The sequence below is a fragment of the Hyla sarda genome, chromosome 5 (genome assembly GCF_029499605.1).
Source record: "Hyla sarda isolate aHylSar1 chromosome 5, aHylSar1.hap1, whole genome shotgun sequence".
Taxonomy (NCBI): domain Eukaryota; kingdom Metazoa; phylum Chordata; class Amphibia; order Anura; family Hylidae; genus Hyla; species Hyla sarda.
In genome coordinates this window covers 365985100-366000422 of record NC_079193.1, presented here as the reverse complement: position 1 = coordinate 366000422, position 15323 = coordinate 365985100, and the positions used below count along the sequence as shown (strand labels likewise).

At 44.6% G+C, this 15323-nt stretch overlaps 1 protein-coding gene across 4 annotated transcripts in view; it reads right to left on the bottom strand.

Moving 5' to 3' along the window:
* PHF20L1 (PHD finger protein 20 like 1) overlaps positions 1-15323 on the bottom strand; it is a 117310-nt gene that overhangs the window by 23404 nt on the left and 78583 nt on the right. For 2 of the 4 annotated variants that reach the window (XM_056522790.1, XM_056522792.1), the window contains exons 12-14: positions 12880-13095; positions 4131-4184; positions 1582-1671 (exon numbers count right to left, since the gene is read on the bottom strand). In XM_056522790.1, the coding sequence (XP_056378765.1) occupies positions 1582-1671; positions 4131-4184; positions 12880-13095 (360 nt within the window). The remainder of the gene's footprint in view (positions 1-1581; positions 1672-4130; positions 4185-12879; positions 13096-15323) is intronic. The other 2 variants (XM_056522791.1, XM_056522793.1) reach the window with 1 other exon arrangement.

The window sequence follows — 15323 nt, the reverse complement described above, 5'->3', positions numbered from 1 at the left end:
GGTTTGCTATGGGGATTTGCTTCTAAATTGGACAGTTCCCGAGACAGTTCACATCAGAGAGCACTTAGACAGAAAAGAACAACTCAACTTCAGCAGCTCATAAGTACTGAAAGGATTAAGACTTTTTAATAGAAGTAATTTACAAATCTGTTTAACTTTCTGGCACCAGTTGATTTAAAAAAAAAAAATAATTTTTCCGTTTGAGTACCCCTTTTATGCTCTTTTGATAGATAGATAGATAGATAGAGATATATATCTCTATCTATCTATCTATCTCTCTATCTATATATATCTCTATCTATCTCTCTATATATATATCTCTCTCTATATATATATATATATATATATATATATATATATATATATATATATATATATATAAAATGTTTTTTTCCTGGATAATCTCTTTAAGTACTAGCCATTACCATTTACCAATACTTTTTCTTAAGTACTTGCCAATGCCAATTACCGATACTTTTCTCAAAGTACTCGCCAACACCAATTACCGATACTTTTCTCTTAAAGGGTAGCTCCCACCATCCCTTTTTTTTTCTTTCTGGCCCTGCCTATTGCCCATCTATCCCTAACCACCTCCCTGCCTTTACATTTTTTTTTACTATATTAAAAATGCTTTTAAAAATGCTTCCCCGGCAGGCATGACGTCACTGATGCCTGCCCAACTTCCGCCCTTAGTTCAACTATACAGGGTGCCTCCAGCTGTTTCACCACTACAACTCCCAGCCTGCCCTGACATCTATTGGCTGTCAGGGCATGCTGGGAGTTGTAGTGGGGAAACAACTGTAGGCACCCTGTGGTGAAAACAGTCTCAGCCGCAGCTGGCACAGATCCCGCTCCCCCAGGTCCCGCCGCGCAACACCCCCCACCCTTCTCCCTCCGCCCGCCCGCCCGAAAAAGACATTCCGCTCCCCCAAACTCCATAACCCCCAGACCCCGCCGTGCAACACCCCCCTCCCTCCGACCGCCCGAAAAGAAGACATTCCGCTCCCCTTATAAGACCTCCGATCAGACTTGCCCATTCGGAGGATCAGCGCAGCAATGAGTGCGCGCGCTGCCTCCGGACAGGGTAACAGGGCGGGTGGGGCCACGCGTGAGGCTAGTGGAGCAGCCTGACAGTGGGCAGTGCAGCCCCAGCTATCAGCGTGCTCGCTCTCGCCTGTTTGATTGACAGGCGGGAGCGAGCACCGCAGTGACTGGATTTTGACTCATTGCCAGGCTGAAATGAGTCGAAATCCAGTAGTGACGTCACCGCTGAATGCATTCGGCCACTAGGAGGGCGACCCCTAGTGGCCGAATTTAAAAGTGATTTTAAACTTGTTTAAAATCACTTTTTTTAATTAAAGTATATTAGAGATATGTTGTAGTACTTAAGTACTACAACATATCAATTTTTTTACTTCATGACAGTGCCCATTTAAGTACTCGCCAATACCAATTACCAATACTTTTTCTTAAGTTGTCGCCAATACCAATTACCGATACTTTTTCTTAAGAAAAAGTATCGGTACTCGTACTCTGTCTTAAAAAAAACGGTATGGGGACATCCCTACTATTAATGCATACTTTTCTTCTTCTTCTTTTTCTTCTTCTTTTGTTTGGACTTTGAGTGATCCTTCTCTTTCCTCTCTTTGTCTTTTTCTTTCTTCTTACCTACTAGGAAAAACACTATTAAAGGAGTATTCCCATGTCACAACGCGATGACAATTTGCTAGGAGTTTCCCGTACCTAATAAAGAGGTTTTACCCATAACTACCTGCTAACCATTTATCCATTTCCAGGCCTCTGATCCAAGAACTGAGTCATGACTCTACATTAATGTTTTCCAACCAGGGTGCCTCCAGCGGTTGCCAAACTACAATTCCCAGCATGCCCGGAGAGCCAACGGCTGTCCGGGCATGCTGGGAGTTGTAGTTTGGCAACATCTGGAGGCACCCTAGTTGGGAAACACTGCTCTATATCATCTCTGTTCCGACAGCACACACAAGGATTATTTCCTACCAAGCATGATGTCGGTGGTCACAAGTCACAACCTGGTAAAATCTAAGGAATAAGGCTCTAGAAATTTTGGTTGAGAAATTTCTGCAACAAAATAATTTGCAATATAATACAATGCAAGTGATTTGGATCTTATAAAATCCCATTACATGTTTCCTAAAAAATATTGAAGGGTATTCTGCAGATTTTCAAATCCAATGCATGTCTTGTCAATGACAATTTTTTATTTTATTTATTTATTCAAAGGGGGTTATCCAGGAAAAAACTTTTTTTTTATATATTTATATCAACTGGCTCCAGAAAGTTAAACAGATTTGTAAATTACTTCTATAAAAAAACAAAAAAATCTTAATCCTTCCAGTACTTATTGGCTGCTGAATACTACAGAGGAAATTCTTTTCTTTTTGGAACACACAGTGCTCTCTGCTGATATCTCTGTCCATTTTAAGAACTGTCCAGAGTAGGAGAAAATCCCCATAGCAAACATATGCTGCTCTGGACAGTCCCTAAAATGGAAAAGGAGATGTTAGCAGAGAGCACTGTGTTCCAAAAAGAAAATAATTTCCTCTGTAGTATTCAGCAGCTAATAAGTACTGGAAGGATTAAGATTTTTAAATAGAAGTAATTTATCTATATCTATTTAACTTTCTGGCACCAGTTGATTTAAAAAAAAAAAAAAAAAAAAAAAAAACAGTTTTCCACCGGAGTACCCATTTAATAGGATTCTGCAGCGCTGTGCACACCTGCGCGCCAGATGTTACTGAAATCAGAAAATTCGATTTCCGTATCCGCAGAAAGAATGAACTTGTCCATTCTTTCTGCGGACACCGCACGGAATGCATAGCCGTCTATGAGGCAGCGCATTACATGCAGTCCTAGCATTGGCATTTTGCCAGCATCCACAGTCTACGGCAGTGTTTCCCAACCAGGGTGCCTCCAGGTGTTGCAAAACTACAACTCCCAGAATGCCTGGACAGCCAAAAGGCTGTCCAGGCATGCTGGGAGATGTAGTTTGGCAACATCTGGAGGCACCCTGGTTAGGAAACACTGGTCTATGGGAATGTGCGCACTGAGATTTTCCTGTGTAGACACTCCAAGGTGTGAACAAAGCTTTAGGCTGGGTTCACACCTGGGTTCCCGACCGCAGGCAAAAACGTGGTCGACCACGTTTTTGCCTGCGGTCGGGAAACCGCATACGGCCGAAAAAGCAGCCGACCGGAGGCTGCGGTTCATTCCGGTCGGCTCATAGACATACATTAACTACGGTTCCCGAATGCGGCTGAGTGCAGGTGCCGCGATTAAGCCCCGCCCACCCCTCCTCCCAGCCGTATACGGGAGCCGTAGTTCAAATCGTAGTGTGAACCCAGCCATAGTCAGGTTTTGAGGAATCTTTTTTATTTTTTTTTTAAAACCTTTTAATCAAAAACCTGATAAGGGAACTGTATTGCAAAATGGTAGGTAGGAATCATCCGCAGATCTGATTCCTGCCTAAAATTTACTGCCACTGCTCATCCACAATGGTGCACCTCTACACTTAAAGGGCTGATGTTCTTATTAAAGGGGTACTCCGGTGGAAAACTTTTATTTATTTATTTATTTATTTTTTTTATCAACTGGTGCCAGAAAGTTAAACAGATTTGTAAATTACTTCTATTAAGAAATCTTAATCTTTCCAGGACTTATTAGCTGTTGAATACTACAGAGTAATTTCTTTTCTTTTTGGAACACAGAGCTCTCGGATGAATCACAAGCACAGTGCTCTCTGCTGACACCTCTAACCATTTTAGGAACTGTCCAGAGTAGGAGAAAATTCCCATAGTAAACATATGCTGCTCTGGACAGTTCCTAAAATAGACAGAGATGTCAGTAGAGAGCACTGTGGTCATGATGTCAGCAGAGAGCTAGCTCTGTGTTCCAAAAAGAAAATAATTTCCTCTGTAGTATTCAGCAGCTAATAAGTACTGGAAGAATTAAGATTTAATAGAAGTAATTTAATAGAAGTAATTTACAAATCTGTTTAACTTTCTGGCACCAGTTGATTTAAAAAAAAATAAAAAAATAAGTTTTCCACCCGGGAACCCCTTTAAGGAAAAAAAAAAAAAAGAATAGTCTATTACCCGCAGAAGAGGTTTTGTCTTCAGTCTTTACTTTCTTCTCAGATTTGATGGCTCCTGTTAAATGTATAAGATCACAAAAAAAAATGAGCATTGCAAATAAATGATTGTTCATATGGATTATTTTCTAAATACCTTAAAGGGGTACTTCCCTAGAATTGTTTTTTTTTTTTTTTTTTTTAAATCAACTGGTGCCAGAAAGTAAAACAGATTTGTAAATTAATTCTATGTAAAAAATCTTAACCCTTCCAGTACTTATCAGTTGCTATATGTTCCACAGGGAGTTCTTTTCTTTTCTGTCTGACCACAGTGCTCTCTGCTGACACGTCTGTCCATGTCAGGAACTGTCCAGAGCCGGACAGGTTTGTTATGGGGATTTGCTCCTGCTCTGGACAGTTCTTAAAATGGACAGAGGTGTCAGCAGTGAGCACTGTGGTCAGACAAAAAGGACATTCAAGAAGAAAATAACTTCCTGTGGGGGATACAGCAGCTGATAAGTACTGGAAGGTTTAAGATTTTGGAATAGAAGTCATTTACAAATCTGTTTAACTTTCTGGCACCAGTTGATTTAAAAAAATAAAATAAAATGTTTTCCAGTGGAGTACCCCTTTAAAGAAACAGTCCATATTTGCCTTACATTTGCCAAAAGAAATGTAGATTTTACTCGGACCACCATAAAAAAGGAGATTTTTTATGCTTACCGTAAAATCTCTTTCTTGAAGGATCCATTGGGGGACACAGACCATGGGTGTATGCTGCTGTCACTGGGAGGCTTGACATTATGGCAACAAGAAAAGTCAACTCCTCCCAGCAGGGTATACCCGCCCACAGGCACCTGAGGTAATCAGTTTTAGTCCCAGAGCAATAGGAGAAGACCGACAGGTCAAGAGAAAACCACAAATTGTCCGAGCAATCAGAAGAAAAGGCAACTGAACACACCTTCGGACAGATAACTGAAATAGGAACACCAGAAAAAAGGTTGGGAGCTGTTTCCCCCAATGGATCCTTCGAGAAAGAGATTTTACAGTAGGCATAAAAAATCTCCTTTTCTCTATCGGCTCCATTGGGGGACACAGACCATGGGACGTACCAAAGCCGTCCCTTGGGTGGGTAAGGAATCAGACAGATGGATGGTGGGACCACCGCCGTCTGCAACATCTTACAGCCCAGAGTAGCATCAACTGATGCGAAGGTATGAATCTGGTAGCACCTTGAGAAAGAGTGCAAAGACGACCACGCGGACGCCTTACAGAACTGCAAGGCCGAAGCCACATAGCGGAGGGCCCAGGATGCCCCGAAAAACTGGTGGAATGAGCCAAAACCCCAAAGGGTGGGATCTTCCCCTTGCAGCGGTAAGCTTCCAAAATGGTTGTCTTGTCCAACGACCACAACAGGTTGTGGAACAAACGCTTCCAGGGATGAGAAAGGGGCCAAACAAAGGACGGTAGGACGATGTTCTCATTGAGATGAAAAAGCCAAAACCATATCAGGTATGAAGGACGGACCTGGACGGAAAACAAAACAACTTGTCGTGGTATACAACCAGGAAGGGAGAACGGCAGGAGAGAGCTGCCAGCTCTGACACCCTCCTAACAGAGGGAAGAGCAATAAGGAACGCCACCTTCCAGGGAAGGAGGCGAAGAGAAATGTCCCCGAGAGGTTCAAAAGGGGGGCCTTGCAGGGCATCCAAGACCAAGCGCAAGTACCAAAGGAAAAGAGGGGACTGATGAGGGGCAGCTTGTGCCACTCCCTGAACTAGGTTCGGACATGATAACGCCAGAGAACGTTGGAAAAGAATGGAAACGGTCGAACCTTTGACCCCTAAGGGAGCTACAGCCAACCACGGAGGAGAAAAAGGCTGAGTTTCACACCAACAGAAATAAGACCACCAGGTATGGTGGTAAATCTTTGCAGAGGAAGGCTTGTGAGCCTTCAGCATGGTGCGAACCACTTGGGAAGAGAAACCGCGGGTCCTCAGAACCGCTGTCTCAACCGCCACGCCGTCAAAAGCAGAGACGGCAAATAGGGGTGGCACAGGAGACCTGATATAGGAGGTCTGGACGATAGGGAAGGTGCAGAGGTAAGTAGTTCAGGAGCCTGATCACGACGACGTATCACGCCCGCTGGGGCCAGTCTGGGCCACGAGAATGGTGGGAACGCCCTCTGCTGTGAGTTTCCTCAGGACCCCGAAAAGAGAGGAAGGGGAGGAAACAGATAAGGTAGGGCAAAGCCCGACCAATAAACAGATAAGGTAGGGCAAAGCCCGACCAATAAACAGATAAGGTAGGGCAAAGCCCAACCTCCACGCCTGGAGCGCCCCAGATCACTGCAAACACCTCCGGATGTAGGGACCACTCGCCTTAGACGGTTGAGGACCGGCTGAGAAAGACCACATCCCAGAGACGCCCGGAATGAAGAGCGCTGAGATGGCCGGAAACCTGAGTTCCGCCCAGAAGGGAATTTCCCAAGAAGCAAGCAAAGAAAGGAATGCCCTAGGCCCCAACATGTTGAAGGGGAAAAGGGCTTCTCGAGGGACCAAGGCCCCAGACTGGCCGGTCCTTGAAAACACCTCCCCAGCCCGACAGACTGGCAGGGAGGGGAAGGAAGGAGCGCCCCCGAAAAAGCAGGGGGGAAACAAAGCCACCATAGAAGCGACCGACAAGACTGTCGAGAGAGAACAATCTTGCACTCGAGAGACAATGGAGACCTGTCCCACCGGAAGAGAATCACCAGTTGAAGAGGTTGGTGGTGAAACTGGGCAAAAGGCACGGCCTCCACGGCTGCCGCTAACCGACCCAGGACATCCATGCAAAAGCGAATGGAAACTGAAGCAGGGTGCCGAAGTCATTGGACTCTTGATAAGAGAGTCAGCCGATTGGTCGGCGGAGTCGAAGCGGTCAGAGGCCACGTTGAACTGGAGCCCCAGGGGAGTGGTTGGACTTGTCCCGATTGACCATCCAACCGAAGTGAGACAAGGTCTGGAGGTTGAGACTAAGACTCTCCAGGATCTGGGCCCTGGCTGGAGCTCTGATCAGGAAGTCGTCCAAGTAAGGAATCACGGAAACAACTGTTGTCCGTAAAAGGGCTATCACAGGCGCTAGGACTTTAGTAAAGGTCAGCGGAGTAGTGGTCAGACCGAAATGGAGAGCCACAATAGAAAATGACTGTCCGGAACTGCGAAGCGGAGGTACCGCTGATGACCGGAACAATGAGATGTGGAGGCAGGCATCCTTGATGTCCACCGAGGAACGAAAATTCCTCATGAACCAGGGACACCAACACCGAATGGAGAGACTCCATTCGGGATGGGAAAGCAGAAGATGCTGGCTGAGATGCTCGAGAACAGAAACGCCTTTCTTGGGGACCACAAAGAGGTTGGAATAAACCTCGAAAATGTTCCCCTGAAGGAACCGGGACAATTCTGGATAAAAAAGGAGCTGGATCCTGAATGTGCGTGGTCCAGGCATCCCAGAAGAGTAAGAGGCGACCAACCACCCGAGAAAGGTCGGCGGGTGGGGGCGACCCTTCAGGTCGAGGAAGGCCTACGGGTGTCTGATGGGGCCGCAAAACTGCCGGAACGGATAGCCGACCTCCTGGAGAGACAGGTTCGGAAGGAGGAAGCCCTCTTCCCGTGAAGGCGCCCGGCTGGACCCTTTGTTGGTACCCTTTGGTGGCACCAAAGGTCTGCAGAACCCGAAGGAGGACTTACGACGAAAAGCAGTTCTGTGAGCCTTATCCAAAGGTAATAAAGAACTCTTTTCCGCCCATCGCCTCACTTCCTGAAGGCGGCGTCCACATTCCAGGCTTTAAGCCACATGGAGGGACGGTGGCTACCAGGTAGCTTGGGGCAAAGGCAGCACAGTGGCTGCGCATGGAAGCGGAACACAGGAAATCTCCAGCTGCAGAGCATCGGAGAGCTAGATGAAATAAATCCTCCAGAGGGATCTTGAAGACTACCCTGGCGGAGATGGGAGACCATACTGAATGGGCCCTTGACACCCAGGCCAAAGCAAAAGCAGGAAGATCCTGCTGTCTCAAAGGCAAAGTTTGCCAAAGTCTCCACCTTTATGTCCGCTGGATCCTTGAAGGCAGCCGCATCAGCCAACAGCCAGGTAGGCACCTTAGAGAGGCGGGAGACCGGCAGATACACAGTTGGAGAGGAGGTCCACCGAGCAATGAGGTCCTTGGCGAAGGGATACCGTGCTTGAACCTTCTTCGTTTCCTGAAACTTCTTGTCAGGGTGCCTCCAGGCGGATACCAGCAGGGCGTAAAATTCAGCGTGAGAGCTGAAGGTCTTAGGTGCTGGTCGGGCACGAAAAAAGGAGAATTCTGGAGCCACGTCCGAAGTTCCTGGGTCCTTTAGATGGAAAGTGTCTCTTAAGGCTGAAACCAATGAGTACACCACATCAGGCATCCGTGCGTTCCTTTGAGTCGGAGGCCGAATCAGAAACCTCATCCACAAGTTCTCCAGGTGAATGGGAACGAGGTGAGGCAGCCCTGGAAGAGGTCGGGCACGATGAGAGGAAACTTCTGGACCACGTCCGAAGTTCCTGGGTCCTTTAGCTGGAAGGTGTCTCTTAAGGCCGAAACCAATGAGTACACCACATCAGGCATATCCATGCGGTCCTCTGAGTCGGAGGCCGAATCAGAAACCTCATCCACAAGTTCTCCGAGTGAATGGGAACGAGGTGAGGCAGCCCTGGAGGTTTGGCACGATGAAAGGAAACTTCTGGAGCCACGTCCGAAGTTCCTGGTCCTCTACATGGAAGGTGTCTCTTGTGGCATAGACCAATAAGTGCACCATGTCCGACATATCCGTGCGGTCCTCTGAATCAGAGGCCGAATTGGAAACTTCATCCTCAAGTTCTCCAGGTGAATGGGAAAGTGTGAGGTGGCCCTGGAAGAGAGGGAGACTAACCTGGTAAGCGGGTCTGGAGAGCCAGAGCGGCAACCATGGGAGAGTCCTCTAGGGGAGCAACGCTTGCTACAGGGCGGAGTAACGGGGCGATGCCTGTGAGGGGAGCGCACGTGCCTGGCAGAAGATTCGGAGGATGAGTCAGATGAAAAACACCCCTATGACGCTGCGAGAGCGTCAGTCTAAGGGGAGAGCGGGACCCTCCAGAGGGCCACTTCAATGCAGTCACCACATAACGGGAGACCTGAGCCAAGTCGGATATACCCAGGCTGGAGGGGCGGACGAACCCACCGGGTCTGGAAGACAACCGGTGTAGAATAGCAGGGGGGGGGGGTCTGGGGGAGCAGTGGAGCAGGCAGAGCAAGTGGGTTCCGCAGAACTGGGAATTTTGGAGTTAGAGCATTTACAGACAAAATGGGAAACTAACGCTCCAGTTGTCTGTTTAGAGGGAGGAACAATTCTGGGCACGGACATGGTGAAAAAAGCCCCGGCTGCCGAAATTTCAATAAGAAACACAGTAATGGCGCCCGCTCCTTGCCCCGAGCGCACATGTCATTCGCATATGTGTTCGCGGGGAACTGAGCGGGTGAAACGCCGCCGGCAGCAGCCTGCTACCGAAAGTGAAAGTAAGCCGGTGCTCCGTACGCCGGCATAGAAGAACGCCGCGGCTGTCAGCCGCTTAAAGTAAAACACCCACATCTGTTTGAATGAAATGTGAAGTAAGCTGTGCCCCATCCAAAATGCCACTGCTCACCCCAGTAATAAAGAGACGCCTTGTCCAGGCCAGCCCCATTAGACCCTGAGAAAGGTTGGCCAAAACTGAGGGTCTCCAGAGGTTGCAAATCTGCACCTAAGGGAGAAAGGGAAAAATACTTCATTAGGTAAGTTCTTCTGACTAAGGTAAGTCTTCTATGAAGCTTTCAGTCAGCCTTTTGTCACCTGCATCACGCCGGGCTACCATATGCGAGCGAGGCGAGCAGGGAGATAGGGGGACCAGGACCCATGAGGTACAACCCCAGGCACTGACCGTTGGCGAGAGGGGTTTAACAGCACATATACGCAATGTCTGTGCCCCCTCAATCGCAATGGGGAAACAGTGAGCCGCAGTTCCTGAGTTCCCACCTGAAAACAGGAAAGAAAAAGGAATAAAAAACTAACACATCCCTAATCTAGGAAAATAATAAAACATAAGACGTGGTCTGGAGAACTCCAGACCATGTCCACCTCCTTAAGACACTAAGCTAAAACTGATTACCTCAGGTGCCTGTGGGCGGGTATACCCTGTTGGGAGGAGCCGACTTTTCTTGTTGCCATAGTGTCAAGCCTCCTAGTGACAGCAGCATACACCCATGATCTGTGTCCCCCAATGGAGCCGATAGAGAAAAAGGCATTTCCTACCTTGGTACCCTGCAGCTTCGGCTATGACAATACCTGGTCCCCCGCTCATCGCTTTGCTTCCTACTTCTATAATGGACCCATCTTGGCAGCGACAGCCCACTCAGCAAATGATTGGCTGAGTGGGCTATCAGTGCCTAGTGGAAGTACAAAGCACAGTGATAAGCGGGGGACCAAATGGCATTAAAACTGAGGCTATGGGAAAACCCAGGTAGGGAATGTTTTTTTGTTTTTTTTAGTTAATAGTTACAAAATATTTTTAAAAAAAGTATATACCGGTACCCAAACAACCTCTTTAAAGACACAATGATTCTTTTTGTTTTTGGTCAACTCCCTTTTTTAACTTTTGTGATAGATATAATAAATTACTTTGGGGAGATTACAATATTCTGGAGAGAATAAAAAAAATATATACATATATTAAAAAACGATTTTGCCAACGTCCTAAGATTTGATTTTATGATATTCCCCGTGAGGTACATTTTTACATTTCTTTCAACAAAATAAATTGATTTTTTGGAGGACAACTTTTAGTTTTCATTGGTACCCTTCTAGGGTAGATAGGACTTTTTGATGACGTTTTATCTTTAATTTGCAAATTTTATCCTATCAATTTGGTCTGGTGATTTGAATTGTAATAAGGCTTTTTTTATTCATGCATTTTTGCAATGTAAAATATTGTGCAAGGAAAATCCTTTTTTGTTTTTTATAAAAGTTTAGTAAACATTTTTGTAAACACTATTTTTAAAGGAGAATTATCATGCCGAAAAACGAATCCCCTATCCGCAGGATAGGGGATAAGTTTTAGATCCTGTGGGGTCCGTCCACTGGAACCCGACTCTCTCTGGGAATGAGTTGAATGGCTTTCCCATAGAAATATATGGAGGGGGCGTGTCGGCGGCCACTTTGTGCGGGGGTTGTGACACTGTATTCCCGGGGATAGACAGTGCTCCGTACAGGAGATCGCAGGGGGCCCAACGCTTGGACCCCCCCCCAGGATCTAAAACTTCTCACTTATCCTGTGGATAGGGGATAAGTTGTTAGGCATGATACTTCTCCTTTAAAGGGGTACTCCAGTAGAAAACTTTTTTTTTTTTTTAATCAACTGGTGCCAGAAAGTTGAACAGATTTGTAAATTACTTCTATTTAAAAATCTCAACCCTTCCAGAACTTATCAGCTGCTGAATGTTTCACAGGAAGTTCTTTTCTTTTTGAATTTCAAAATTGACCACAGTGCTCTCTGCTGACACCTCTGTCCGTGTCAGGAACTGTCCAGAGCAGGATAGGTCTGCTATGGGGATTTGCTCCTACTCTGGACAGTTCTTAAAATGGACAGAGGTGTCAGCAGAGAGCACTGTGGTCAGACAGAAAAGAAATTCAAAAATAAAAGAACTTCCTCTGTAGTATAAAGCAGCCGATAAGTACTGGAAGGATTAAGATTTTTAAATAAAAGTAATTTACAAGTCTGTTTAAGTTTCTGGCACCAGTTAATTAAAAATTATTTTTTTTTCCAATGGAGTACCCCTATAATCCCACCAGACCATGCAATTCTTTGACCAAATCCAAAATACCTTATAAATGACTTCTGTACTGCACTATACTGTATATAAGGCCTGCCAGGCCTCTGACTAACACAGCAGTCCCATGTATTCTGTGATTACTTTTCCTAGGCAAAGTGTATATCACTTAGGTGCCCAAGATCAATATGGGTTGTGGCATCCAAAAGGTTTAACGGCCATCTTCATTTACCCTAGTGCAGTGTTTCCCAACCAAGGTGATCCCAGCTGTTGCAAAACTACAACTCCCAGTGGTTGTAGTTTTGCAACAGCTGGAGGCACCCTGGTTGGGAAACACTGCCCTAGTGGTAGCAGGGTGTTGGCTCTATGTTACTGCAGATGGCACAGCTTCTATTGCTGTAAGAATACAATTAGAATGTAAATTTATTAAACGGTTAAAGGAGTTATCCAGGAAAAAAACATTTTTTATATATCAACTGGCTTTTTTACTTCTATTAAAAAATCTTAATCCTTTCAGTACTTATGAGCTTCTGAAGTTAAGGTTGTTCTTTTCTGTCTAAATGCTCTCTGATGACACGTGTCTCGGGAACCGCCCAGTTTAGAAGCAAATCCCCATAGCAAACCTCTTCTAAACTGGGCGTTTCCCGAGACACGTGTCATCAGAGAGCACTTAGACAGAAAACAACAACCTTAACTTCAGAAGCTCATAAGTACTGAAAGGATTAAGATTTTTTAATAGAAGTAATTTACAAATCTGTTTAACTTTCTGGAGCCAGTTGATATATAAAAAAAAGCTTTTCCTGGATAAACCCTTTAATAAAAAAACACCAATTTTTCTTCTTTATTAAGCCTTTTAGCTGAACAGCGTTGTGTATCTTATATTTATTTTCTAGTTAAAATAAATAAAAAATAGGAAGCACTTTACCAATTTCCGGCTGCTTGTCCTTGTCGTTCACTTTCTTTATTATCTTTTCTTGCAAACTATCAGAGAGTTTGTTTTCTGCTGCAGGAGTAGTCGATGTCACCATCATGTCTGTGCTCGTGAGACCGGGGGATTTCTTCTTTTTGCTTGCTTTAGGGGGCTTCATATTATTCGATAAAGTCAAGGTGGTGTGTAAGGAGAGCGGGGGAGACTCCAGGACTGCAAATGAGAAAGAAAATGGGTCACATATACTGATAGTAACAAAGCAGAATAAAACAGAAAATGAAACTATCATAAAATGTAAAAAAAATAAAAATAAATTCACCAATTTAATGAAACTGAGAAACATCCAGAAGTAATTAAAAAGGTACTCCAGAGGAACAATTTTTTTTACTTTTCAACTTGTGGTAAAAAGTAAAAACAGATTTGTTAAAAATCTTAAACCTTCCAGTACTTATTAGCTGCTGTATGCTCCGTAGGAAGTTGTATAGTTCTTTCCAGTCTGACCACAGCGCTCTCTGCTGACACCACTGTCTGTGTCAGGAACTGTCCAGAGTACAAGCAAATCCCCATAGCAAACCTCTCCTGCTCCGGACAGTTCCTCACAGAGGGGCAGCAGAGAGAGCTGTAGTCGGACTGGAAAAAAACACACAACTTCCTGTGGAGAATACAGCAGCTGATAAGTACTGGAAGGATTAAGATTTTTACATAGAGGTAATTTACAAATCTGTATAACTTTCTGCCAGAAGATGCTTTGATTTTTTCCCCTTGTGGAGAACCCCTTTAATCCTATGTGTTCCAGGAGGAAATCAGCTATTTTGCAACTGTTTCTTATAAATAAAGGCTGGCTGTAAGGCAACTGGCTGCAGCAGGAGCTTCTCCCCCATCCATTTCTCTGTCTACTAAAAAGGATACAGTACAACACAATAAGTCCGCCTCATCAAACATCTGCCTTATGGAAATAGCAAAGATTAGGAGAAAGCTTTAAGTGTCATAGGGGAGATTGATCAAAACTTGTGAAGAGGAAAAGTTGACCAGTAGCCCATAGCAACCAATCAGATCGCTTCTTTCCTATTTAACAAGGTCTCTGAAAAATAAAAGAAGCGATCTGATTGGTTGCTATGGTCAACTGGTCAACTTTTCCTCTTCAAAGGTTTTGATTAATCTCCCTCATTGTCATTTAAACTATTCACAAGTCAACAAAGTTTTGATCAGTCAGGATCTAGGTGCGGAGAACTTTACCGAAAACAAAAAAAATTAGCAGGGAGAAGCCCTTGGCCAAGCGCTTCTCTCTCTATCTCTCTTAAGCAGCAGGAGGGAGAGGGAATAAACATAATAACTGGAGATAGAAGCTTTTTAAGTCTAATATAAAACGAATAGGTACACTTTTCGGATGTAGATAAGGACAAGTATGGCTATATGGCCTCTTTTTTCTCTTTTGATTGATGTTGATATGTATATCTGAATCGTATATGGTAATTTTGTAAATTTTATATTTAAAAGAAATAAAAGATAAAAAAAATAACTATTGGAAGGATTAAGATTTTTTAATAGAAGTAATTTACAAATCAGTTGATATATAAAAAAAAGTTTTGACATGGAATACCCCTTTAAGAAACCACTGATCAATTATTCTGCCGCTTGACTGCTCATGCCTGGATCTCAGGCACAGAGCAGTCATTCGGCAATCGGACAGCGAGGAGGCAGGTAGGGACCCTCCGGCTGTCATGTAAGCTGTTCGGGATTCCGCTATTTTGCCGCGGCGTTCAACTTTGAATGCCACATCTAAAGGGTTAATAGCGTGCGGCACCGCGATCAGTGGTGCGCCCTATTAGCCGTGGCCCCACGTTATAGATCGGGAGCGGACTTATGACGTACTGGTACATCGTGGGTCCTTAAGAGGTTAAAGGGGTACTCCCGTGGGAAACTTTTTTATTTTATTTATTTTTTAAAATCAACTGGTGCCAGAAAGTTAAACAGATTTGTAAATTACTTCTATTAAAAAAATCTTAATCCTTCCAGTATTTATTAGCTGCTGAATACTATGGAGGAAATTATTTTCTTTTTGGAGCACAGTGCTCTCTGCTGACATCTCTGTCCATTTTAGGAACTGTCCAGAGTAGGAGAAAATCCCTATAGAAAACATATTCTGCTCTGGACAGTTCCTAAAAATCACAGAGATGGCAGCAGAGAGCACTGTGGTCATAATGTCAGCAGAGAGCTCTGTGTTCCAAAAAGAAAATAATTTTTTTCTGTAGTATTCAGCAGCTAATAAGTACTGGAAGGATTAAGATTTTTTTAATAGAAGTAATTTACAAATCTGTAATCACAAACAAGAGTACGTGACCCAAGAGATGCCGTTTTACTAGCTATTGAGGCCATTAGCACAGTATGCTAATGAGGGTCTAGACTAGTGGTCTTAAACCTGCGGACCTCCAGATGTTGCA